Source organism: Microcaecilia unicolor, unplaced genomic scaffold (genome assembly GCF_901765095.1).
Source record: "Microcaecilia unicolor unplaced genomic scaffold, aMicUni1.1, whole genome shotgun sequence".
In the NCBI taxonomy this organism is placed as follows: domain Eukaryota; kingdom Metazoa; phylum Chordata; class Amphibia; order Gymnophiona; family Siphonopidae; genus Microcaecilia; species Microcaecilia unicolor.
The window spans coordinates 39,334-66,709 of record NW_021963265.1 but is presented as its reverse complement, the minus strand read 5'-3'; the positions used below and the strand labels follow the sequence as shown (position 1 = coordinate 66,709).

At 41.4% G+C, this 27,376-nt stretch overlaps 1 protein-coding gene across 2 annotated transcripts in view; it reads left to right on the top strand.

Annotated features, from left to right (window-relative positions):
* LOC115459124 (T-box transcription factor TBX15) overlaps window positions 1–27,376 on the top strand; it is a 90,141-nt gene that overhangs the window by 31,728 nt on the left and 31,037 nt on the right. For both annotated transcript variants that reach the window (XM_030188995.1, XM_030188994.1), the window contains 2 exons: window positions 321–488; window positions 14,588–14,652. In XM_030188995.1, coding sequence (XP_030044855.1) covers window positions 321–488; window positions 14,588–14,652 — 233 coding nt within the window. The remainder of the gene's footprint in view (window positions 1–320; window positions 489–14,587; window positions 14,653–27,376) is intronic.

Here is a 27,376-nt window from a genome sequence, read left to right as displayed (position 1 = left end):
GCACAGAGAGAGCAATTCTAAACATTGGAGATGGAATGAACTGAACAGTCTCATCACTGCCATAGAAATAGAACCAATATAAATTCAGATTTATGGGCCTCTCACATTTACAGCAGATGCACAAAACCTGAAAGGTATAAATCAGACCATGTTATGGGATTCAGCACAACCCTATACTCTCATGGTAATGGATACAAGGCTTGCAATATTGTTATTGTTAACTTGCTAAATCAGACAGATCTTTGTCAGCCTGAAAAGGTCTACATTTGGGCTAAAGAGTCATGTAAAATTTTAAAAAATGAACTTTATTTTTTTTAAAGATAATCCTGCATTCTATGCACAAATATCAGCCCCGAGTGCACATCATCCGGAAGGACTTCAGCAGCGATCTCTCACCTACTAAGCCAGTTCCCATGAGTGATGGTGTGAAAACCTTCAGCTTTCCAGAGACGGTGTTCACCACAGTAACTGCTTACCAGAACCAGCAGGTAAGACAGCTGCACTGGTTTTCCTTTGGTCAAACTAATTGCTGTGATGTGTGTGCTGCTATTCTGGACACAGGTAGGTATTATCTTCCCTTTTTTAAAATTATACCTGTAGGGGCAGTCCTGTGGTATATGCCCAGATAGTGGTAAGCACTGTTCCCTCTAAGCTGAGAGGGAGTCCTCCATCTACAGTCTTGCCAGTGGGGGGTGCTGTTTCACTGTGAGAGGAAATCCACCAAAAAAGCGGAGAACTCAAACGCCCCACGGTAAAAACAATAGTGTAAAAGAAGTGGGTGAGCAACCAAGGATACCAGAAACTGGAGGATGTTCGTTAGTAAACAATTTTATTAATAATTTGAAGACTCGACACAATGTCGTGTTTCGGCCGTCAGGCCTGCATCAGGAGTCTGCTTTGCACAGTGCTGCGTGGCAATAATGATGACAAACCTTTTTAAGATCTCACAGCTGACTCTAAGGCAAAGTATTGCAGAATAACGTTGAAGATAATCCTTCAGGCGTAACGTGATAGTCTTTAGAAAGACTGTTTTTTAAAAAAAGATGCCGTCAGAGACACTGCACGCGCTGTTTGTGTCGAGTCTTCAAATTATTAATAAAATTGTTTACTAACGAACATCCACGGGTGCTGTTTCACTGTCTTATTTTTAATAGTGAGGGATAGGTATGTTCTGCAGGACTCCAGGGAACCTGCCTGTCCCTAGAGATTGAAGATACATCCCTTACTGGTAGCAATGCAGTTGGAAGACACCCACTTAGTTTAAAGGGAACTGTTAGGACCCCTACATAAACAATAGCTTTTGATTTGGCAACAGAACTGGCATAGGCAAAACTGGAGGCTGTTAGCAGCTTCTGTATTCTCTCTCTACTTCTCACTCTCATAATAAGCCAGTCCAGTCCAAAGCTGGTGTTCCAAATCAACTGTTTACTAAAATTAAATCTTTCTGGAAGAATTATAATATGGCGGCTACAGATGTGAGGCAGAGGCACCAAGTATTTAGCCAAATTATGTACAATGAGGTTGGTATTCAAAGCGATTTAACTGACCATTAGAGTCTCCTGGTTGTTTAAATCACTTGTGCGGGGGCTGCACTTAAACAGATTGTGCCATTGAATATCAACACTAGCTGGTAAAACCATTGCCGACTATTTGATGGCCGGTCCAGGGGCAGAGTCGGCACTTAACTGCCTAGGTTAACCAGACAAATTGGACCACAGAAAACTCAGTCCTGTCTATCTGGTTTCACTTAGGTGTGTAAGGGATAACTGACTACACAAACCTGGATATTCTATGCCAGTGCCCAAACATGGCCTGGTATTGAATATCTGGGTCTAACAAGGGTTAGGGTTGACAACTAGATCCAGAGTCACACGACAGGGTTGATCTAGTCCTGGGCTTACCCCACTGCATGCAGGGACTTGTAGTTCTGATTTTTTTCATTGGATTCCCTAAGAAAGCAAGGCTACGAGTCCCTGCATGCATTGGGGTAAGCCCAGAACTGGATCAACCGTGTCGGGCAAATCTGAATCTAGTTGACAGCCCTAGAGATGGCCAAACAAAACCCCACTTACTGCTGCTGGCTGAATATTTTCCCCAGTATCTCTAGAACTCTAGCATGGGTCCCACTGAGGGTAACAGACAAAGCTTTTGTTAAGTGCAATACAGTCTTCCATTTAAAGCACAGATGGTGACTGTGGTGAGTCTCTGAGACTCAAATGCATGCCCTTGAAATCTGGCTTGGCAGAAGCAGATTTTGATCCTCCAAGGACCCTGTAGATAGTTGAATGGTGAATATTTCTTTCAGCCCAGTAGAGGTTCCTGAACCACCCATAGATGGGAAGTGTTCAGGTCTTCCTGCCAAAAAATACACTTGTAGTCCAGTTTTTCTTTAAACCTTAATTTTTTAGAAGGGATGTAGAGGGTTCCCTGCTCCCTCAGGAACAAGAACAGGGCAGATGCTTAAGTGGCTTCTCTTTCCTGTACCCATGAATTACTCCTTGAACACCTTCTGCCAGCTAAGATAGTTAGGTATAGGGCTAGGGCTTTAGACTGAAAGGGACTTTCCCCTAATAGGCTTGATCAGTGACTGGGGAGGCAAGAAAAACCAAATACAGTTATGCAAATGTAGTGCATATGCACTGAAAGGCATTCCCTCCTACATCAGTTCCCTCTCTCTGATTTTAATATTGGGCCATTAGATCCTTCTTCCTTCTGGAAGAACCTGGAAAGTCTAATAATTGTGTAATGGTCTGCCAAGCAACTATTGATATCACACATGAGGTAATTTCTTACTGTTCAGAGCAGAAGCTCTGGAAATCTCTGCAGGTACCTATGCTGCAGGTTTCCAGTAGCCCTACTTATCTATAATAAAGTTAATATCTGTTGACACCACGTCATCATAGACTCTTCAGCTGATCCCATTTTTCTGACCAGCATTTCAGGGTAGCTCTCGTTGCAGCCATAGGATTCAGCTCACAATGTTGGGCAAGCTGCTTCACTGTGTGTAGAGAGGGTGTTTGGCACCTTTAATCATTTTAAAATGTCGGTGCATCTACACAGCAGTGTATGGAACTTCCTTTCAATTGAAACGTTGGCTACAGTAGAAATAATTCTTGGCTCCAAAATATAAATTACTTTATAACATTGTTATTTAGTCATCCATATATTGATATTTCACCTAATTTTAAAAAGTCTAGGTGGATTCCATAATAACATAGTAACATAGTAGGTGATAACAGACAAGGGCCTGAACAGTTCATCCAGTCTGCCCAACAAGATAAACTCATAGCATAAGGTATGATGTGATACAACATATGTATACTTGATCTTGATTTGTCCATGCCATTTTCAGGGCACAGACAGTAGAAATCTGTCCTGCACTGGCCTTGTTCCCCAACTACTGGAGCTGCCATCAAAGCCCCACTCCAGCCTATCAAAATCTGTCCAGTCATGATCAGGACACAGATCATAGAAGTCTGTCATTAGTCATAATAAAAAAATATCAATCATAGAACAGAGGCATAGCCTTGTGGTTAGTGCAGTGGACTGTAAATCAAGGGGCATAGGTTCAAATCCCATTATAACTCTTTATGGAGAGGGAAAAAAGAAAGAGGGGGAGAAAATATGAAATCTGTTCTCTTTGGTACCTGAGGAATGGCAGACTCCCTTTCTCTTACCTTTGAAAAAAATGCCTAAACGCCGGGGTAAAGCAGCAGTTCGAGCCTCCCAGCTGCCGGTGTCCCCAATCGTGGGTCCTATGGATTGTCATGTGAGGAGTCTGTGGGGCTGGAGGAGAAGTCGGGAGCGGTCCCATAGGAGACGCCAGTTTGAGAGAGGAGGTGACGGCGTCTCCTGGGCTTGAGACAACACTGAGCCATGACAATAGAGCTCCTCCCCCACAACCACAAGGCTCAAGCTCTCCCCTTTCTGAATCGACTGGGCCGACTCTGGGAAGCAGGCAAGGAACCAGTCCGACTGAGGCTAATTTGCAATGGGGGGAGATTGGAGGAGAAGGTTTCCTCCCGAGAAAACAAGCTTGCAGTGATTGAGGCGGGGGACCGAAATGCTCCTGAGCTTGAGAGGACAAGTGATTTTTCTCACTCTACGTTTCCTGATTTTTTGAGTAAGAAGCCTGAAGAGGTAACTCTTTATGGTCATTAATTTCTGATTTAGCTAAGACTTTTCTTACACAATCTACTACTCTCACACAGAAGCTCTCTCATGTAGAACAGAGAGTGGGAAAAATTGAAACAGAAGTTAAAGATATGTATGTTCGATGGAACAAGTTGATAAGAATGTCTTAAACATTCAAAGCGTACAGACTTTATTGGTCAAAGATTTGTCTAATCTGAGGAGGAAATCTGAAACTTTTGAAAATTATTTAAGGAGCAATAATCTTCGTTTTCTAAATTTTCCAAGGCTTACTTTGGTGAGGCCCTTGGAAATGTTGAAACGTTATATGAAAGAAGTTTTGGAAATTCCAGAAGATAAATTTCCTCCTTTTACACAAGTTTATTATTTGTCAACAAAAGTAATGGAACAACAGCAAAATTCTTTGGATGTTTCCGCTTTATTGGATACTTCAGATTCAGATTTAACCATTGCAACGACTTTGGTTGCTTCAGTGGCATTCTTACCTGATAAACAATGGTTATTTCGAATGTTTTTTAAAAACAGAGATAAATTGTTTCTAGGCTTTAAGATTCAATTATTTCCTGATGTATCAAGGGAAACTCAACGTAGACATAAACAGTTCTTATTATTGAAACCTGGAGTTCTGCAAATAGGTGGAACTTTTTTCTTAAGATACCCATGTAAATGTATTATTAGATACAATGCTGTTAAATACGTATTTACTGTCTTCTCACGTCAGCTTTTATAGCAACTAAAAGACCCTTAGGAGATTAAGTAAGCTCTTTATGTAGTTAATTGGTAGCCTATATTCCTCAGGTATAATATTGCCTAAGAAATTTAATTTTCTTTAATATCTTCTTTTTCATTAGTCTTGGATCCTAATAATGTGGACTTGAGTGTTTATATATTTTCTATGTTTCTTTATTCTTTATGAGAAGTAATAATTTTCTTATATAACACTTTTCTGTACAAGTGTAAATTGCTTGGTTAAAAGATGTAAAACTTATAAATAAAAAAAATTAAAAAACTCTTTCTGGATGGTATAAAAAACCTAAACATAAATGTCTTCATGTGTGTGAATGTGTTGAGTGATGCTTAGATGGTGACTTTGGCTGTGATGAACTAGGGCCAGTGCTGGGTAGACTTGTATGGTCTGTGTCCCATATATGGCAATCTGGCTTAGGATGAGCTGGAAAGGGCTTCGACAGCTACTACAGCGCTGGGTAGACTTTTACGGTCTGTGTCTCACAAATGACAAATAGGCTGGAGTGGGCTTTGACAGCAACTCTAGTAGATGGAACATAAGGATAGGGCCAGGCGGACTTCTATGGCCTATATCCCATAAACCCCAAAGAAAGATGATGGTCAAGTATTTTACATCACATTCATTGTTGATTTAATCATGAATTAATAATGAGTGTGACAGTTGAGCAGACTGGATGGACCATTCAGGTCTTTATCTGCCATCACTTAGTATGTCAGCTGCTGAGGATATATCTGTGAATGGAGTGGATATAGCGCCGTTCACGGAAGAAAGCGTTTATAAACAGTATGAAAATCTGAAAGTGGATAAAGCTTTGGGGCCAATTGGGATATCTCCCAGGATACTGAGGGAGCTCAGAGAAGTCCTGGTGGGACCTCTTAAGGATTTATTTAGTAGATCTTTAGAGATGGAGTAGATGTTTAGAGATGGGAGAGGTTCCGCAGGATTGGAGAGGAGCTGATGTGGTCCCTCTTCTCAAAAGTGGAGACAGGGAAGAAGTGGGAAACTACAGGCCAATAAGCCTCACGTTGGTGGTAGGAAAAATAATGGAATCGCTGCTGAAGGAAAGGATAGTTGACTTTCTAGAAGCCAACAGGTTACAGGAGCCGTGGCAACATGGCTTTACCAAAGGAAAATCCTGCTAAACAAATTTGATTCACTTCTTCAAATGGGTGACCAAAGAACTGGATGAAGTACATGCGATAGATGTGATCTACTTGGAGTTCAGCAGTGCCTTTAATATGGTCCCTCACAGAAGACTCCTGAATAAATTGAAAGGGCTGAATTTAGGACCCAAAGTGGTGAACTGGATTGGAAACTGGTTAACTGACAGGGGGCAGAGGGTGGTGGTAAATGGAATCAGATCAGAGGAAAGGAAGGTGAGTAGTGGAGTGCTTCAGGGGTCGGTGCTGGGGCCAATTCTGTTTAATATATTTGTGAGAGACCTTGCTGGAGAGTTAGATGGAAAAGTTTGCCTTTTTGCAGATGACACGAAGATGGTCAATAGAGTGGATACCCTGGAGGGAGTAGAAATATATATAACCCCCCCCCCCCCCTTTTTTTTTACAAAGCTAAGCCACATGGTAATGCCAATACAGCCCGTTCACTTTGAGGCTGTGGCAGCAGTACCACTAGTGCGTCTTTGTAAAAGGGGGGGGGGGGGGGTAAAATGCTAAAAAAAATCAACAGTTTATACTCCTGATGCAGTATACAGGATGTGCTGACTAGTAAGTCCCAACATGGGCTGTGTTTCAGTGCACAAGCTTCATCAGGGGTCCTGTCAACACCATTGTTGGTACTAAAAATCCAGCCAATGTGAGATGCATGAAAAGTAAGCACAGAGCTTACTAACACAACAAAAAAGTTAAGCTGGAGAACATAATAATATCTACAAAAGGTGTAGCATCTACTCAAGAGTATTTTTTAGCATTTTATATATTTTATTTGAAGATTAAACTGAGCCAGTGGCCCTCCTGGCACTCATTCCATGATGTCTTCCACTCTTTGATTATCATAATTTTGTGGGAGTGTTGTTTTCCTGTTTTTGCTCTTTACTGGAGACAAGATACATGGCAACAATAATATTACCAACTAAATGAACAAATTTAGGTATGCTAAATTTTAGGTTGCATACTAAGGCCAGGTATAAAGCTTAGATTGGCTTTTGATCTCTCCTTCAGTCCATTTTGAAGAAAACTCTGCCTCTGGGGTCTTCACGTGGTCAATTCTCAAGTAGTAGCACCATGCAAACTTTGGAAACCTTCCTAGCGGCCTTATTTAACCTGCAAGCAGTTAACTACTTTTGTAACCTTCCTCAAGATCTGTTTTGGGGTCATAAGAGCATTTTATTTTCTTAGGACCTTCGTCATCCATGACTATGGTGCCTAGAAATGAACTATAATTTACATGTTGATCAAAAAAGACATATCACTTTGCATGCAATGTCTATGCTATAGGAATCAGCTAGAAGCCATGTACTAAGGCTGTTCCTATGTTATTTGCATGCCTATTAATATTAGTACCAGATTATTCTAATGCCCTCCTATGTTAATGCTGAATGTATTTGATTTGAAACTCTAAATGAAGGGGTAGCAGTTTGTGTGCGCCAGTCTACTGACTGACTATCTTGAAATGCAATATGGCAAAATGAAAAATGCAAATTAATGGACTGTGAAGCCATGATTACTTTTTAATGCTGGTGTGTTCAGGCTTTTTTAGCCTGATGTTCTGTACCAGAAAGTATGAAAGCTTGTTTTAGTTCAAAGTGAATGATTTATTGGTTTTCTTTTCTTTGTCACCTGTGTTGTTATTATGGGTGTAATTTACTTCACTGCCATCCATTTAATTCCATCTGGAATTTTAAGAAGAGACAGCTGAGAAGAACATAACGTCCTTCCTGGAGCCATAGTATTGAATATAGGCACTTTGATGCTGAGGTACTATGTTAGTGGTTCTCAATCTTTCTACTATTGTGACAAAAGTGGCAGATATAGTGTTCATATGTGTGACACACTGAACACTAAAAATCACAGCAAAACAAAATTAAACAAATAAAAAAACCCTCCTAAATATTTCATTGCAAGGAAAATATAAAATATTCTTGTACAGAATTAAGGGCTCTGTTTACTAAGGCACGCTAGTGTTTTTAGCGCATGCTAACGCTAGAGACACCCATATATTCGTATTGGTGCCTCTGCGTTAGCATGCTAATTTTTAGTGAGCACTAAAAACGCTAGCGCACCTTAGTAAACAGGTCCCTTATACCCATTCTTGAGTCTATACAGAGCATAGAGATGGAATGTTTTCACTTACACCTTGTCATACAAAACAAATGTATATTCAAATTCTTCACTTCAGTAACAGCTACATAAAATCCATCCTCTGCCAGATATTGTGCTGCTCAAAAACTAAGGGCCCTTTTTACAAAGGTGCATTAGCGTTTTTAGCACTTGCTAACCATGTAAACACCCATTAGAATATTATGGGCATCTACAGGGTTAGTGCGCACTAAGCATTAGCGTGTGCTAAAAACACTAACACGCCTCTAGCATGGCTTAGTAAACAGGGCCCTAAATAGGAAACAGAACCTATAGATGATAGAACTGCAAAATTTCCAGTTGGGGGTAGTGACAGCAGTTCTCATTGGGGGTAACTGGGAATAGAAATAGGGACCACTTATGGAGATTTTAAGTACTTAAGTCTCTGGTTTCTTCAGCTTGCAGGCATGGATGGTTGTTAAGGAAAGTACAGGGTTGATGTCTATGCCAAAGTTTTGGTGACACACCTCCTACCTCTTGCAGACACACCAATGTATCCTAACACACCGGTTGAGAATCACTGTGCTAGATCTTTCAAATTTTTAGTTAACATAAAAAGAACACTTCATTAGGAGTTGGTAGGCACTTCCAAATGACCCAGACTGGTCACTGTTGGAGACAGGATACTGGCATCGTACTTTTTATATTCTGACTAGGACACGTTTTTCACAGAGCATATTTTTATAAACAAATCCAGAATGTATTTCTCTTTCTGGTAATGATTTTAGACAACAGCCATTCTGTTTTCGCTTTCCCTGAATTTTTGCTTTATTACGAGCCATGCCAGAGTATTTTGAAGCCATGATATGTTTTCAAAATAGTGATAAGTGGTTCCAGATTGATACTGCATTGTTCCTCATCAGTGACAAACAGAGCTGAATGTTCTTCCACAAGAATGGACAGTTCCTAATAGACTCTGGACATTCTTCAATGGAACAATAACAGTTCCCCCAGCGGTAATCGAGATTGCTCAAAATCTGGCGATCATTTAACAATAAGTTATGAACCTTCCTAAATCAACACTGATCATTTCTGACTACAGAGAAATATTCTGACCTGCTTTATTTACTTTCTAAAAGTGAAATGCAGGTGCTCGTTTTATAAGTGGTTTGAACATGGAGAATAACATTTTATATGCATAGGTTTGGGTGGGGGGGGGGGGGGGGGAGGGAAGGAGATTTGGATTTAGCTGCCACTTTTTTCAGTAGTAGTTCAAGGCGGGTTACATTCAGATACAATTGGTATTTACCTGCACCTGAAGGGCTTACAATCTTTGGGCTTAGTTCTTAGTTACACCTCCATGTAAGCACCTTGATGCTATGAGGTTAGAGGCTGTTGGAGGAGTGGACTAATGCTTAGTGTAGTGGGTTGTAGACCTGGGGAACTGGGTTTGATTCCTTGGGGAACCAGGTTCAATTCCCTATGCAGCTCTGTGGGACCCTGGGCAAGTCACTTAATCCTCCATTGCCCCAGGTACAACAGTAGAACAATGTACTACTTAGATTGTGAGCCCACTAGGGACAGTCCCAGTACATGTAAAATGGAACTGTAAACCCAAATACTTAAATAATAATGGCATCCAGATTCTGTTTACCCTAGTAATCAGGTATCAATGCATCTTACATTTACATGCCCACCGTTATACCAGCCAAAGACCTAGCATAACTGTGGCTGCCTAAATGTGGCAAGCATGCACATAACTTAAAGTATTCTCTAAGTTACACACGTATATGGGAGGCCTGCACATGTTCTGCCCCTACCCCCTTGCATTTATGCACTATGCCACTTGTGTGAGCTGTTATAGAATAGTACTTAGGTATCCTGTTAGCACCACAAGAATTCTCTGTATGTATTCAAGTGATGCATAAATTTCGACTCCCCCAGTTATAGAATTGTAGTTGTGGGCATTTACACTAGCTATGGTCCATAAACCATTATTAAGATCTACCACTGCTCATCCCTGGGGTCAGTAGCATGGAATCTCATATGGGATTGATTCTATCAATCAAACTGTATTACAACTTCTCTTTATAGCAAATAAGCCTTTATGGATAAAGTAAGGATGAAAGACAAGGTAGAATGGCACTATTTGAAGATCAGTAGAGGCTACGTCTATATAATAAATTCTAATATTTATGCGCTTAAGTGGTTAGAATAATGGCATATGTACACATATGTGTGTACACACTCATGTAAATGCTGAAAATTCACCTAAGTGCCTTTCTCTAAATATACCCAAGCCAGAATGCCCAGCTCCAAACAAATTAAAGATTTGTCTTACACAGTACAATTAAATACAGTAGCACTGTTGGATCTATCGGATGCGCATGACACCACTACTATTGCTCAGTTTATTGAGTCAAGCATTGCTTAGAGTGGGCATGTATTCATCATTGATCCAAAATTTTAGTATTTTTTATATTTTTACTTATAATTTTTCTTATATAAAAAAACTCTTATTCAAAATTAAAGTACTTTAAAAGCTTAGACCCTTCTTCTTTTTAGTTCATAGTTATACAGAAGGAGACTTCTCATGCCAACATGAATCCATGTTTCGCAAAGTTGCTGTATCAAGGACTGTCTCCACTATAAGATAGACTGCATCTTCATCTCCCATGGATTTTCCTCTAAATATATGCATATCTTACAGAGTGCATATTTTACAAATGAGCCTACGCATAGGCTGAGACTGGGCAGAGCTCAGGTGGGGCACACACATGTCTAATTTAAAGAATATTTAGGTCCAATATTCAGACCATGGGAGGTAGCTGGGCTGCCTCCTGCGGTTGGCACTGAGCCCGGTTATTCAATGCTGGGCCGTTTCCGGTGACAGGCATTGAATATCTGGGTGTTTTTTGGTTTATTTAAATTTAACCAGCCAAGCTGATATTCAGTGCTAACTTTAAACTGGCCAAAGATATTCCAGCTATTTTGGTGGCCTAATTTGGCCGCCAAACATAGCTAGTGATGTGCTGAATATCAGCAGATAGCTAGCTATATCACGCTATATAACCGGTTATCCACTAAGGGCCAGATTCTATATATGGCGCCTTAAAAATCCTTGTGGATTTAAGCGTATTCTATAAGATTTAGGCACGGTTTATAGAATGTGCTTAGTTGATTGTAGCACCTAAATCTACACACGCTCATTTACGCCAATAAAAACCTGGTGTACTGTAAATCCATGTATGTATATTTAGATGCACTGACCAGTATTCTGTAATTATGTGTGGAAATTTTGGCATGCAAACGAAATGCCCATAAATACGCCCCTTTTAAACCAAAGCACATTTATTTTGAACTGTGCGCTTATCAATTTAGGCACAGTTCTTTATAGCATACACTTAGTGATTTCCGTGAATAAATTCTAATAATTGCCAATTAGTGCTCATTATTGCTTAAGTGCTGTTAAAAATGTTTATTGCCTTGTTATGCCAAGTAAGTTATGCACGTATTTCCATACAGAAATCTAAGCTCCATATATAGAATCTAGCCCTAAGTGCTAACTGGCAATATTCCATAGAAGATAACCAGCTATCTCCTGCTGAATATTTCCAGATAGCCGGTTAAGTACCATGTAACCGGCCAAGAGTCATTCCTGGCTGGTTAAATGGTTTTAAATATCAGGTAGTTAGAGAATAAGTCATGCATATATCTCCAGCATTTAGGCTGTATGGCTGGCGTTAAGTGCTTGCGTCTAAATTATAGGCACAAGTATACCCAGTTATACTAATATTCTATAATGGAAAGTAGAATAGATATGTATATATAGGCACACTTTAATAGAATCATCTCATATTCCTTTGCTATTGAATTCTGTTTTCAATAACAAAGGTTCGCCTTTAGACAAGGGTGAGCTGCTTGATAGGAAAAACTGGAAAACATACAGTGTTGGTACTTTAAGTAACCTGGAGCTTGGCAAACATATCATTATCAAACATGTCAGTGTCAACTGGACAAACCAAAGCTCAATCAGTGTGAATAAGACACCCATTGCATGAATGAAAAGTCCTTGGACAGTACTACAAGGTCAAATGATAGAAGAAAAAAGTGGAGGAAACATAGGCTAGTATTAATTAGAACAAATCATAGTAAATATATATAGTCCAATTGGAGATCAACCACACAAAAGTAGCCCAGTAGTTGTACAGGTTATAGTAAACTGAAAGAGGACACAGAGAGTTGCAAAGTTGCATTACACTATCATGAAACACAAGTGGACATGTGGAGGGGCATTTTGAATATGACATCTAAATCCAATTCTGGATATTTTGCTGAAAAAATATAGTGATTTTCAAAAAAGAAAAATATCTTTTTGTTTTGAAAATGACCATTTGCTAGACGTTTTTGTGCTCTGTGTGTTTATCTTTTTAGGACCATTTTCAAAAAAATAATTTAAAAATTCCAAGGGAAAAATGCACAAAAACAAGCCATTAGGGTATGTGGAGGGGCATTTTCGAACAGGGACGCCCATCTCTAAGGGCGCCCATCTCTGAGGACAGCGCCGCGAAGGGGCGGGGCCAACCGTATTTTCAAAATGAGATAGGTGCCCATTTTTCGTTTCGATAATATGCTTGGGGGCGCCCAAATGTCGACCTAAATGTTGAGATCGCTGGATTTAGAGATGGGCGCCCTTGGTTTTCCCCCAGAATGGAAACCGATGGCGCCCATTGCAAAAATGAATAAATCCAAGGCATTTGGTCGTGGGAGGGGCCAGGATTCGTAGTGCACTGGTCCCTCTCACATGTCAGGACACCAACCGTGCACCCCAGGGGGAACTACAGTGGACTTCGCAAATTGTTCCCATGTACATAACTCCCTTACCTTGGGTGCTGAGCCCCCTGAACCCCCCCCCCCCGAAACCCACACCCCACAACTATACACCACTACCATAGCCCTAAGGGGTGAAGGGGGCACCTACATGTGGGTACAGTGGGTTTCGGTTGGGTTTTGTAGGGCTCCCATTTTCCACCACAAGTGGAACAGGTAAGGGGGGGATGGGCCTGGGTCCACCTGCCTGAAGTGCACTGCACCCACTAAAACTGCTCCAGGGACCTGCATACTGCTGCGTTGGACCAGAGTATGACATTTGAATAGAGGCTGGCAAAAAAAGTTTTGAAAGTTGTTTTTTTGAGGGTGGGAGAGGGTTAGTGACCACTGGAGGAATCAGGGGAGGTGATCCCTGATTCCCTCCGGTGGTCATCTGGTCAGTTCGGGCACTTTTTTGGGACTTGGACCTGAAAAAAAAGGGACCAAATAAAGTGGACCAAATTCTCGCCACATACGCCCTTCATTTTTCCATTATTGGCCAAGGGTGCCCATCTCTTAACCATGCCCGGCACGCCCCTGTCCCGCCCTTGTTGCCCTTCCAACATGCCCCCGGGAACTTTGGCCATCCCGGCGACGGAAAGCAATTGGGGATGCCCAAAATCAGCTTTCGATTATGCCAATTCTGGCGCCCCTGAGAGAAGGGCGCCCATCTCCCGATTTGTGTCGAAAGATGGGCGCCCTTCTCTTTCGAAAATGAGCTGGATAGGGTCCAGCATTCTTAGTAGACTGGCCACACAGACATCTCAGAAGAGCAGTGGGGCACCCTAGGGGGCACTGCAGTGGACTTCACATAAAAGGTCCCAGGTACACATCTCACCATTACCTTCTTATATTGCATGGTGACCCTTCCAAAAGCCACCAAAAACCTATTGTATCCAACTGCACTCCATTACAATAGCCCTTATGGCTGCAGGTGTCACCTATATGTGGGTATAGTAGGTTTATGGTGGGTTTTGGACAGCTCACACTTTCCACCACAAGTATAACAGAGTGGGATATGGGCCTGGGTCTCCTTCTCTATAGTGCATTGCACTGACCACTAGGCTTCTACAGGGACCTGCTTGCTGATCTAATAGGTCTGGCCATAACATCTGAAACTGTCATAGAGGCTGGTATGTACTGTTTCTTTTACATCTTTGGGGGATGGGAGGGGGTCAGTGACCATTGTGGGAGTAAGGGGGGTGTCATTGCTTAATCTCTTCAGTGGTCATCTGGTCATTTAGGGCATCTTTTTGCAACTTAGTCATGATTGAAACAGGTCTAGACCAAAACATATAACTTTTAGCCCTGGATGTTTTTGCTTTGTTCCATTATTGCAGAAAAATGCCCCCAACATGTCCCCTTGTGATTTTGTCACACTGCATATGAACTGCATTGAAAAAAGTCTTTAAAAATAGGTTTCGAGAAAAGCAATTTGTACGTTGTTTGCAAAAAAAAAAAAAATCCATCTACCGCTTTGTGCCTCTTTATGGATGTTTTTCTGTTTGGTATGACAAGAAAAATAATTTTATAAAATTGATTTGCATGCCTTGTTTCTTTATAGATCACCAGATTAAAAATTGACCGAAACCCATTTGCAAAAGGATTCAGAGACTCTGGAAGAAACAGGTAAAAATGAAAAAGCTTTTGAAACCTGTGGTCTCCTTATCATTCATATACTCTTATAATTTTAGGAAAGCTATCGTAGCTGCATTAACAAAGGCTCCTGAAGCATACTACACAAGAGTCAAACAACTGAAAACAGAGACCATATCCAGTGGGAAGAGTCAATTGTGGTCATTTTACTCGTACTGTATACCCTGATCAGTTCAATCAGGGGTCCTTTTACTAAGGTGCACTGAAAAATGATTCCTGGTAGTGTAGGCGCAGATTTTGGGCACGCGCCAATCCATTTTTCAGCGCGCCTGTAAAAAAAGGCCTTTTTAAAGTTTTTTCCAAAAATGGACGTGTGGCAAAATCAAAATTGCCACGCATCCATTTTGGGTCTGCGACCTTACCGCCAGCCATTGACCTAGTGGTAAAGTGTCACATGGTAACCGGGCAGTAATGACCTATGCACATCAAATGCCATTTGGCGTGCGTCCGATATGCGCGTCTGAAAATAAAAATTATTTTTCAGACGCGCATGTTGGACACCTGCCAAAAATGAAATTACCGCAAGAGCCACATGGTAACCGGGCGGTAACTCCATTTTGGCATGTGTTGGGCGTATATGGACGCTTACGTGGCTTAGTAAAAGGGCCCCTCAATTAGGAAAATGCAATTATTTAAATGTGAATATGGTACAACTTGGCAGTTTTGAAAATACTTGTGCATGTTAAGTATCAAGGTCAGATTAACCATTAGGCAAACTAAGCAGTCACCGAGGGTGGCAGCTTTGGGGAGAAGCAAATAGCACTGCAATCAAAGAAAAACAGTATATCCTGACCATTACATTGACTCAGAGTATATCAGTACCTACTTTTACACTTTCATGCAATTTTACAAGATTGTTTTAGGAGTGACGATGTTGAAATGATCATTATTGTAGAGTTTAATTATCAAAATCTTAGAGGTAGGGTAAGAGTGAAGAGTCTAAGGTATAAAGTTGATTGAGAGGGGTGCTAGACTCCTTAGAACTGTGTTTGATGAATATATGGAGATGTTTCAAAAACAGCCAATAATATTTTGTAGGTGATGGCAGTGTTAAGAAAAAATGTTTTAAATTTGATGTACATATTTATTTATTTTACTTGGGGACCCTTGTACAAAGGTGCGGTAGGGGTACTGCACAGATAGCATGCACCAAATTGGCCCTACCTAGCACAGGAGCCCGATGGTAGTTCTGAAGCTGGCTTGCGCAGTTTCCCATGGTAGAAAATAATTTTCTATTTTCTACTGCGGGAGGCATTCCTGACTATAATCGGCAGCATGGCCACTTTGTCGTGTGCTTCCCGATTACCACAGGGTTAGCGCATGAGCCCTTACCACCAAGTAAATAGGAGGTGGTAAGGGCTCATGTGGTAAATGGCCAGGCACTAATTTTGGACTTAGCACTTGGCCATTATTACCGTAAATAGAAATTCAGCTTTTTGGCAGACGTGCTAAGAGGTGGCCTGAGCGTGCATGAAAATCAGCTGCTAAAAGTAGTGCAGACCACTTTTTAGTGCACCTTTGTAAAAGGGCCCCTTATTTTCTTACATATATTTGCATTGCCTGCATGTTTGAGTTGTATATTTGATTGTAATTTAATATTTTATGCATAGTTTTTAGTAGTTTTTATATCATGTTTGCTGCTTATTTTAGTTGTTACATTGAATTTTTAGAAATAGCAGATGGTAAATTGTTCAAATAAAAATATAACAATATGTATTTTAGAGCTGTTAAAGTAAACAAATATTATTAAACAAATTCAACAGGAGGAGATTTTAATAGTGGTTTTTCTCTCATGTTTGATAGCTGCTCTATTAAGTGTTCAAAATGCTGTCTCTAGGACATTGAAGAAACCATTCCTGCATTTTGTGATACCCTTTAGACATGGCAAGATTACTACTTGGGATTTTCTTTCATAGCATTCATCATTCGTAGCAGGAGAGCTGAGTTTTCAAAGAAACTGGAACTTTTCCTAAAAACTCATTGTTGTAGCAGGGTGAAAGGCATTCTGATATCCCACAATGTGCTTTTAGTTTAGGGGCTAAGTGAAAGATGATCGATGGTGGCCCATTGTGAAACATCACTTTTCCTATACACTTACGCCTGAGGATTCTTTCTTAGATTGTGAGGACCATCCCCGAGAGAAAAGTCGGACCACAAAAGACAGAACGGTGGAATGAAATATAACCTACCATCAAAAAGGGGAAAAGAGTGATGAGCAAAACATTTCTATTATAAAAACCTGCTAAAGGATCAAAGCATTTTTATCTGATGGGGTGTGGTGAAACTATAGCTGGATGATGAGAATTTTGACAGTGATGTGCACAATTCACTAGTGAGCAAAATTTCTTTCTGGGGACTACGTCAATAGAAAACACAAGCTTCTACATCAGGGAACACTCTAGAAATGATATGTTAATAATGCGGACCATACTGGAGTAATGAGCACATTTTTATGATAGCTGGAGTAGAGCAGTTTAGGTTCATTAGGTCAAGCAATGGAGTTTTCCAAGTTTGCAAGCCAATGTTTGTGATTTTGACCAGTTATCAGTCTCTGTGGATTTGCATTTCCTGAGATTTGATGGACTCTCTTTTTCCTTCTAGTTCTTGCTAAAGCGTGTGAAAATGAAGAATGTTTTTAACTGGTTCCTGTTTTTTGAGCCAGTTGTTTTATTTTTTATATGTCTGTTGAAAAAATGGAGAATGAATTACATTAAGGACCTCCTTTATTAATGTGTACTAATGAGTTAATGCATGTTAATGAGTATAGGTAAGGGTATACTTTTGATATACCACATTACTGTGGTACAAGCAAAATGGTTTATCTTGGGGTGATAGTAGATGAGGATCTGAAGGCGGCGAAACAGTGTGACAAGGCGGTGGCCGTAGCTAGAAGGTTGCTAGGATGTATAGAGAGAGGTGTGACCAGCAGAAGAAAAGAGCTGTTGATGCCCCTGTACAAGTACAAGTCATTGGTGAGGCCCAACCTGGAGTATTGTGTTCAGTTTTGGAGGCCGTATCTTGCTAAGGATGTAAAACAAATTGAAGCGGTGCAAAGAAAAGCTATGAAAATGGTATGGGATTTGTGTTACAAGGCGTATGAGGAGAGACTTGCGCACCTGAACATGTATACCCTGGAGGAGAGGAGAAACAGGGGTGATATGATACAAACGTTCAAATATTTGAAAGGTATAAATCCGCAAACGAACCTTTTCTGGAGAGGGGAAGGCTGTAAAATGAGAGGACATGAAATGAGATTGAAGGGGGGCAGACTCAAGAAAAATGTCAGGAAGTATTTTTTCACGGAGCGAGTGGTGGATGCTTGGAATGCCCTCCCGCGGGAAGTGGTGGAGATGAAAATGGTAACGGAATTTAAAAATGTGTGGGATAAACATAAAGGAATCCTGTTTGGAAGGAAGGGATCCTCAGAAGCTGGTGGGGGAGCTGGTGGGGGGAGGCGGGGCTGGTGGTTGGGAGGTGGGCCTTGTTCTGGGCAGACTTCTACAGTCTCTGCCCTGAAAATGGCAGAAACGAATCAAGGTCAGGTATACACAAAGTAGCACATATGAGTTTAAATTGTTGGGCAGACTAGATGGACCGTGCAGGTATTTTTCTGCCGTCATCTACTATGTTTACATATTATATGCAGGTACATTCTCTGTCCCTGGTAGGCTCACAATCAAAGGGTTCCTTTTACCAAGCTGCGGCAAAAGGAGGCCAGCGCTGGTGGAGTGTGTTTTACACGTGTGCCGAGGCCCCCTTTACTGCAGCTGGTAAAAGGGAAGTTTCACTTTCCTACTGGAAATGGCCGAGCGGCATGTAAAGCACTTGCCGCGCAGCCATTTTGTGGGGAAGTTCTTATCACCCATTGAGGTAACAGTAAGGGCTCCCGCATTAACCTGGCGGTAACAGGGTAGCGTGCGGCACTGCCCAATTACCGCCAGGTACACTCTGGCGCTACAAAAATAAATAATTTTTTGTAGCGCCAGAAATGACGGCACACTAAGGGTGAAAAGTACTGCTGGGCTGTTGTGGTAGCCCGGCAGTACTTCCTGTATAGTGAGTGGTAAGCCCGCATTGGGTTTTCTGCCACTTAGTAAAAAAAGTCCTAAGTTTTTTTTGTACCTGGGGCAATAGAGGGTTAATGACTTGCCAGTTTAGCATGCAAGTAGTAAATGGGCCTCACAATGAATAATGGGCTTGTCTTATTTAACATGCATTAAATCACATTATCACATGTCAATAAATTAGCTCATGTTAGCAATGTGGCAATAAGTTTGTCTTAGAGCCACATATTGGATCTTCAGTTGTATCTCTCATGTATTATGATCCTGCAGTCAGAGATACTAAAGACATCCCCAACTGAGCGGGTGTACAGCTATGCACAACACAGTGGCATAGCCAGAATCGATTTTTTTTTATGAGGCCTGGAGGAAACTGGGCAGTATAAATGTTGACACCATCTCAAGTCTCTTCTCATTGGCCCATGCCATGGCTGCTGACTGGGTGGTCCTGATTTCAAAGTGGAGGGGCCATAGCTCACCTGGGCTGTCCCGCCATGGCTATTCCCCTGGCACAACTTATAATTAAAAATATACCCACAGCTCATATACCATTTACCGTTTACTACATTAGTTATTACACGCCCACCAAAAATCTTGAAGTGTGGTACAACATTATACACAGATGCAAACACAGCAAAAGGGACTAAAATAATAATCAGACAATGCTGTAAGGATTCAAATATTTATTAGCATCCTAGACACGACATGGGCCATGTTTCAGCCGCTAGGCCCGCATCAGGAGTCTAAAATAATCCTATAACAATAAACTGATCAAAAGAAGTAAAATGCAAAATACAAAATAAACAATATTTTTGACAATACAATAAATTAAAACAATAGGGAAAATAAAAACCAATTCCAGTAAAAAATATATAAAATATAAATTGCAGTTATATAAAATATAAATTGCAGTTAAAAATATATAAATAGGACTATTGTACGCAATATATTAGAATACAAAATAACCATAATGAAACATTATCAATGAGTAAACCACCCCAACAGAGTTGCAAACCGTTACTAATACACCAATTGTAAATATAATCCCATATAGTGGTAAACAATCAACTGAATGAATTTGATCATATTAAATTATTCAGTTTCATTGAGCGCATTGCTTTTTCCCATGCACTTTGAAAGATTTAGTATATGATGCTTTTTGATTTTCACTTCAATCTGATACAGTTCTCGTTATTCCTATCTTTCTTTACAGCTACATAACGCATTAATTGACAAACATCCTTTTGAGGTATCTCTTTGATTCTTGTTTTATTCCAAATGCAGCTTTAGGGTATATCTTTCCAGATTATACTTTTCAGGGTACTTCTGATTTTTATGTGTAATACAAGCTCATTATACACTGGAGCAATTTGTTTAGTTTTTTTAATTTAATATGATCAAATTAATTCAGTTGATTGTTTACCACTGTATGGGATTATATTTACAATTGGTGTATTAGTAATGGCTTGCAATTCTTTTGGGGTGGTTTTCCCATTCATATTGTTTCAATATGGTTATTTTGTATTCTAATATATTGCATGCAATAGTCCTATTTGTATATTTTAACAGCAATTTATATTCTATATATTTTTACTGCAATTGGTTCTCATTTCCCCTATTGTTTTAATTTATTGTATTGTCTAATATATTGTAAATTGTGTATTTTTGTACTGTAATATTTTTGATCAGTTATATATGTTATATGATTATTTATAGACTCCTGATGCGGGCCTAGTGGCCAGAACATGGCCTGTGTCGAGTCTTGGATGCTAATAAATATTTGAATTCTTAGAGCATCATCTAGTTATTATTTTAGCCCCCTTCGCTATGTTTGCATCTGTCTTTGGACTGTGGAGGTCTGTTCTTCTGTGCTGTCATCGACAACATGATATACAGCAAACTATGTTGAATTTATACCCAGTTCTTCTCATGAGTGGTCTCAATCCTAACAATATTATCCTTGGGATTGTTGCTTCAAACCCTGCTAAGATGGCCTATGTGAAAGGAGCTAGTGGTCTCTGTTCAGTGCCAGGGGCCACAACTGATGCACTCACATCACAGCTCATGTCAAATCCCTAAGAACCTGATAACTCTGCTTCACACTTTATCCTGGACTTGTGATAAGAGCAGAAGGAGTAGAGGAGTAGCCTAGTGGTTAAAGAATCAGGCTGACAATCAGGGAAGCCAGGTTCAAATCCCACTGCTACTCCTTCTGATCTTAAACAAGCCATTTAAGCTCCCATTGCCTCAAGTACAAACTTACCCCCCTGTTTACAAAGTCATGCTAGCGGCTGCCGGTGTGCTAATGCCAACACAGTCCATCCACTTTGAATGTGCTGTGTTGGCATTGCTGTGTAGCTTTGTAAATAGGGGGTTAGATTGTAAACCCTCTGGGGATAGGAAGAAACCAAATGTAACTCATCTTGAGCTACAACTGAAAAAAGTGTGAAATAAATACAGTAGAATGAAAGAGAAAGCATACATTAAGCCTGACAGTGCTGGCATTATCTGGTGCCTGTTTTCATTAACATGGTCATCCTGCTTAGTATAGAAATTAGGGATTTGCAGTGCAGACCTAGGCTTCGTGTTCCACTTGTTGGTCAAGCCCAAGGATGAGATTTTCGTTGATTTTATAGAGCAGGTAGAGTGACTCCGGTTCAGCAGTTCCGGTTCTTTCGAGGGGCTCACAGGGAAGCAGGAGTTGCTTTCCCATCCCCAGCCTGTCCTGCCCAATGAAGGTTTCCAGGTCCAACCTCTGATTCCTGTGGGAGCTTGTTTGACACAGTTCTATTGGAAGTGGTGGGCCCATATTACCTCCGATCAGTGGGTGCTAGAGGTTATTTGAGATGGGCATGCCTTAGAATTTGCACAGCATCTTCCAGACGCCTTTCTGGAGTCTCCCTGTCATTCTCGCCTCAAGACAGGCACGGTCCGGGATACTCTGAAAGACTTACTGATCTACAGGCTATTTGTCCAGTTCCCTCCACAGAGGGTTGTTATTCCATTTACTTTGTCGGGCCAAAGACAGAAGGATCTTTCAGACCGATTCTGGATCTCAAGGCTGTCAGTCAGGTCCTCAAGGTCACCAGTTTTCATATGGAGACTCTTCATTCGGTTATAGTGGGGGTCCAGTCCGGGAAGCTTTTTTGACCGCACTGGACTTAACAAAGGGCTATCTGCACATTCCGATTCGACCCATGCACCAGCATTTTCTTTGCTTTGCGGTTTTGGGCAAGCATGATCAGTTCCGGGCTTTACCTTTTGGACTCGCCACAGCTCCTCACACATTCACAAAGGCTATGGTGGTGGTAGCACGGCTCTTGGGAAAAGGTGGTATTCTGGTTCATCCCTACCTGGATGATTGGCTGATCAAGGCAAAGTCATATCGGGAAAGCCTGCAGGTCACAGCTTGAGTAGTTCAGTCCCTTGGTTGGGTGGTCAACTCTCTCAAAAGTCATCTAGTTCCGTCTCAGTCCCTCGACTACCTAGGGGTCTCCTTTGAAAGTATTCAAAGTCAAGTGTTTCTTCCCCAGGTCAGGATTCTCAAGTTGCAGGCTCAAATTAAAGCATTTCTGTTCAGGTCAGTGTTGTCCAAATTTTGGGCTCCATGGTGGTGACAGTAGAAGCGGTGCCTTGGGCCAGGGCACACATGAGATCTCTGCAAAAGTCCCTTCTGTCCAGATGGTCACTGCAGAGGGATTTCCTGCAGGTGAAGTTGCCACTGTGAGCTCAGGAGAGCGGCAGCCTCCGTTGGTGGCTGCAGACAACCAACCTTATTTTCTAACTCCTTTTACAACCTTACCTATCTGTATGTTAACCATCTCTCTGACCTCATTTGCAACTTTCTTTTACTTTCTAACTCTTCTTACTCTCTTACCTATCTATATGTTCCATCTTTCCTTATACCTTTCACTGTCAATTTAAATGTTCTATTACATTGTGTTGACATTATAAATAGTATACTTTGCCGTACTTTGTATTGTTTGAATATTTTTATTTGAATATTTTTACTGCTGTAATTGCCTGTTGCTCATGTCTGATTTATTCTTGCTGTACACTGCTTTGAGTGAATTCCTTCAAAAAGGCGGTAAATAAATCTGACGAATGGCAGACGTGGAGGGGCATAATCGAACGTTGCCGGCGAAATAGTTCACCGGCGATCTATTTTGGTGGTGGCACAACAGCTGGCCGGAACTGTATTATCGAAAAAGATGGCCGGCCATCTTTTTTTTTGATAATACGGTTTAGCCCGGCCAAATGCCAGAGTTCGCCGGGTTTGAGATCGCCGGTTTTGTTTTTCAGCGATAATGGAAAAAAATGCCGGCGATCTCAAACCCGGCGAAATCTAAGGCATTTGGTCATGGGAGGAGCCAGCATTTGTAGTGCACTGGTCCCCCTGACATGCCAGGACACCAACCGGGCACCCTAGGGGGCACTTCTAAAAATGTTTTAAAAATACACAAATAGCTCCCAGGTGCATAGCTCCCTTACCTTGGGTGCTGAGTCCCCCAAATCCCCCCCCCCAAATCCACTCCCCACAACTGTACACCATTACCATAGCCCTTATGGGTGAAGGGGGGCACCTACATGTGGGTACAGTGGGTGTTGTTGGAGGGCTCAACACTTAGCACCACAAGTGTAAGGTAGGGGGGATGGACCTGGGTCTGCCTGCCTGAAGTGCACTGCACCCATTAAAAACTGCTTCAGGGACTTGCATACTGCTGTCAGGGAGCTGGGTATGACATTTGAGGCTGGCATACAGGCTGGTAAAAAAAGTTTTTTATTTTTATTTTTTTAGTGTGGGAGAGGGTTGGTGGCCACTGGGGGACTACAGGGAGGTCATCCCCCATGCCCTCCGGTGGTCATCTGGTGAGTTGGGGCACCTTTTTGACGCTTGGTCGTGAAAATAAAAGGACCAAGTAAACCCGGCGAAATATTGCTTAACGTCGCTTTTTTTTTCCATTATCCGCGAAAGCCAGCCATCTGGTAGCCACGCCCATGCCCGCCCATGTCCCGCCTTCGCTACGCCACCGACATGCCCCCTTGAACTTTCGCCGGCGAGGCGATGGGAAAGCGGCGATGCTGTCAAAAAAAGCTGCTTTCAATTATACTGATTTTGCCGCTTTTGAGAGATCGCCGGCCATCTACCGATTTATGTCGGGAAATGGCCGGCGATCACTTTCGAAAATAAGCCTGTAAGCCATTCTTTGTTTTGTCAGATTGTATGCATGGAACTTTCTCTAAGGAAAGCAGGATTTTATTTCATGGAGTAAAGCACAACTGGGCCAGTGTGCCTGGAGAATATGGAAACCCTGACTATGGATCGAAGATATGTAGGACAATGAAAAACTCTTGTACATCAGTAAAAAGATGAAAAGAAAAAGAATGGAAAAGGTCCAGCCATACAAGGAGAGAAGCTAAGGCTGAGTGATGAAGTTTAAGACTTTAAGACATTTGACAACCAACACAATGCTTAGGCATCCACTTGAATAATGTTGCCTCCGTGTAAGAGCCAAACTTTTCCTTCCAAAGCACAAGCCAGCTCAAGATATTTCATTTGATTCCCAGGGACAGTCTCCAATGAAAACAAACAAGAAAAGAAAAGAAAAGTGAGAAATGATCAAAACCTAAACTGTCACAAACCAGCACATTGCAGTTGACTGGTTTAGAACAGTGTCCATTGGATGTGACAATATTCTCCCATACATTAATCAAGAGGACGTTTTTTGCCATTCTGTATTTGTGGGAAAACAAAACCCCTTCATTGAATAAGGTCCGCTGATTTGTAGCTCGCACAGTACTGAAATCCCAAGCTAAAGTGAGAGAACCAAGAACTGTCACATCTATTTGCTCTTTACCTAAAGTGATGGTAGACAGAGATGTGCTTCTACAGGAGCAGGCCAGCAAGCCTTTGCCAATTGCTGTACTGCTCCAAAAATAACTTCCTAGTGCTCCTATAGCTGGGTGTTCCTGGACACAGGATGTCACGCCACATCCTGTTGCATTTACCATTTCTATAGATATCTCTCATTAAAAAGACAAGAAATGGGAGAGAATGCATGGCAAGGCGCTTTGTCTGTAGTTGCCTAAACCCATTCTGACACATGATCAACTTGTTGTTTCATGAAGACTTATTTTATTTATTTAACTATATTTTTTATTCACCAATTTCCCTGCAATACAGAAACAAATTCCAACAACCAACCACCAGAATTCCTCAATTCCTAATCCTTCTCTTCTACCCCCTCCCTCTCCTTGAGAAACTAGAGCGAGGATAAAAATATGCTTCAGTAGCAGTGCTCTGAAACTCAGGAAGCTTAAATCAAGAGTGGTATAGTTTCCTGCTTATAATCAAAATAGAAAAACGCCTATATTGTGACCCAAATCGGGAAATAGACGTTTATCTCAGAAAAACGAATAAAGCGGTATAATCGAAAGCCGAATTTGGACGTTTTCAACTGCACTCTGTTGCGGATGCGGACAAAGCTGATGGGGGCGTGTCGAAGGTGTGGTGAAGGCGGAACTGGGGCGTGGTTATCGGGCGATCAGAGATGGGTGCCTTTCGCCGATAATGGAAAAAAAATATGCGTTTTTAGCGAGAATTTAGGGTACTTTTCCTGGACCCTGTTTTTCCACGAATAAGGCCCAAAAAAGTGCCCTAAATGACCAGATGACCACTGGAGGGAATTGGGGATGACCTCCCCTGACTCCCCCAGTGGTCACAAACCCCCTCCCACCACAAAATATGCCGTTTCACAACTTTTTATTTTCACCCTCAAATGTCATACCCACCTCCCTGGCAGCAGTATGCAGGTCACTGGAGCAGTTATTAGGGGGTGCCGTGGACTTCAGGCAGGTGGACCCAGGCCCATCCCCCCCCCCCCCCACCTGTTACACTTGTGCTGGTAAATGGGAGCCCTCCAAACCGCCCCCCAAACCCACTGTACCCACATGTAGGTGCCCCCCTTCACCCCTTAGGGCTATAGTAATGGTGTAGACTTGTGGGCAGTGGGTTTTGAGGGGGATTTGGGGGGCTCAACAGTGTAGCAACTAGCAAGGCTTGATTAAAAAAGGCCCTAATATTTTTAAATAGTTGGCAATGATCATTTCTAAATTGCTACCAGTCAGGTGCCTGCAGTGCTGTACAGACACATATAAGAAGGACAGTCCCACTCTAAAGAGCTTGTAGTTTGACCAAGACAAACATATATTACAAACAAGAGAGTCTAAGAGAATGTATTATAGAAACGTGGTCGAGATATAAAAGGTGAATTTTCAGTCTCAATGGAATATGGCTAGAGAGGAAGCATGATGTACTGACGCAGGAAATCTGGTCCAGGCAAATAGTGCCGTGAGATTGATAAAGCATAGGAGCAATTTGCCAGCCAAGCTGAGTTTATAAGAAAGCGTGCACGAAGAGACAAGATAAGATAAGTAATGGGTTGCTGCAGAGTAACTACAACTGTTGGTAAGCAATAGGAGCTTAAACTGGGTGCAGAAGCAATTGGGGAGCCAATGTAGTAAATTCAGGAGAGGCGTTAAGTGGTCATAGTGATATAAAGGAAAATAAGTTGTGCAACTGCATTTTGAAGAAATTGCAGTGCAGAAAGATGGTTCCATGGGGACCCACAAGTAGTAGGTTACAGTAGTCTAAGCACAAAATAATGAGAGGGTGGATGAGTGTTTTAATTACATGCTTAGAAGAAAGGAATTGATTTTAACAATGGTGAAAAAGAAGGATTGACATGCTTTATCAACAATTTCGAGGTGTATAAAGAAGAAAAGAGAGGCATCAGAGATGACCTTCCAGGTTTCATGGTAAGGGAATGGGAAAAATAAGTGTGCCATCTACAGAGACAGAAAAAAAGAGAAGAGGAGGAAAAATAAGTAGTCCCATTTTGGCCATGTCAAACAAACAGGATGAGGTTTCGGACTGAGGTGGATGAAGGAATCGAATTTACAGGAGGAGGAAAGTAGCAGCCCAACACATCTATCGTGACCAGCTGAGCATGGTCTGTGGGAGAAATGATAGCCTCCATGACAAAGAGCAGTAACAGAAGCAAAATTAAATTGGACTTGGGGAAAATCCACTATTTCTGGAATAAGCAACATAAAATGTTTTGTACTTTTGGGGGATCTTGCCAGGTATTTGTGACCTGGATTGGCCACTGTTGGAAACAGGATGCTGGACTTGATGGACCTTTGGTCTGTCCCAGTAAGGCAATATTTATGTACTTATGTAAATGCTAACGCACGCTTAACATGAAAAAGAAGGCTTTCCATAAAACACGTAGAGGACTGGTAGACACTGTATAGCATGTGGAATTCTTTGAAAAAAATAATTCAGCATCAGATGGTAATTTACAATATACATCTATGAATCTTTGGCAATGTTTTAATAATTTGTGATCAGGGAGAGGACGCAGAGGTTGGCATTTCTTTCTTTTGGAGTGAGAATTGTTGCTCTGTGTAAATGAATCTATTGGTGCAGACCATTATTTTCAAGCATGTGCCATTTTTGAAGATTCTTAATATAATCCTGAAAGACTGAAAGTGCTTACTTTTACTCATCTCATCAGCCCTTGCACTCCAATGCAGAAATCAGCTGGTTTCTCCACTCGGCGGCTCAGATTCAT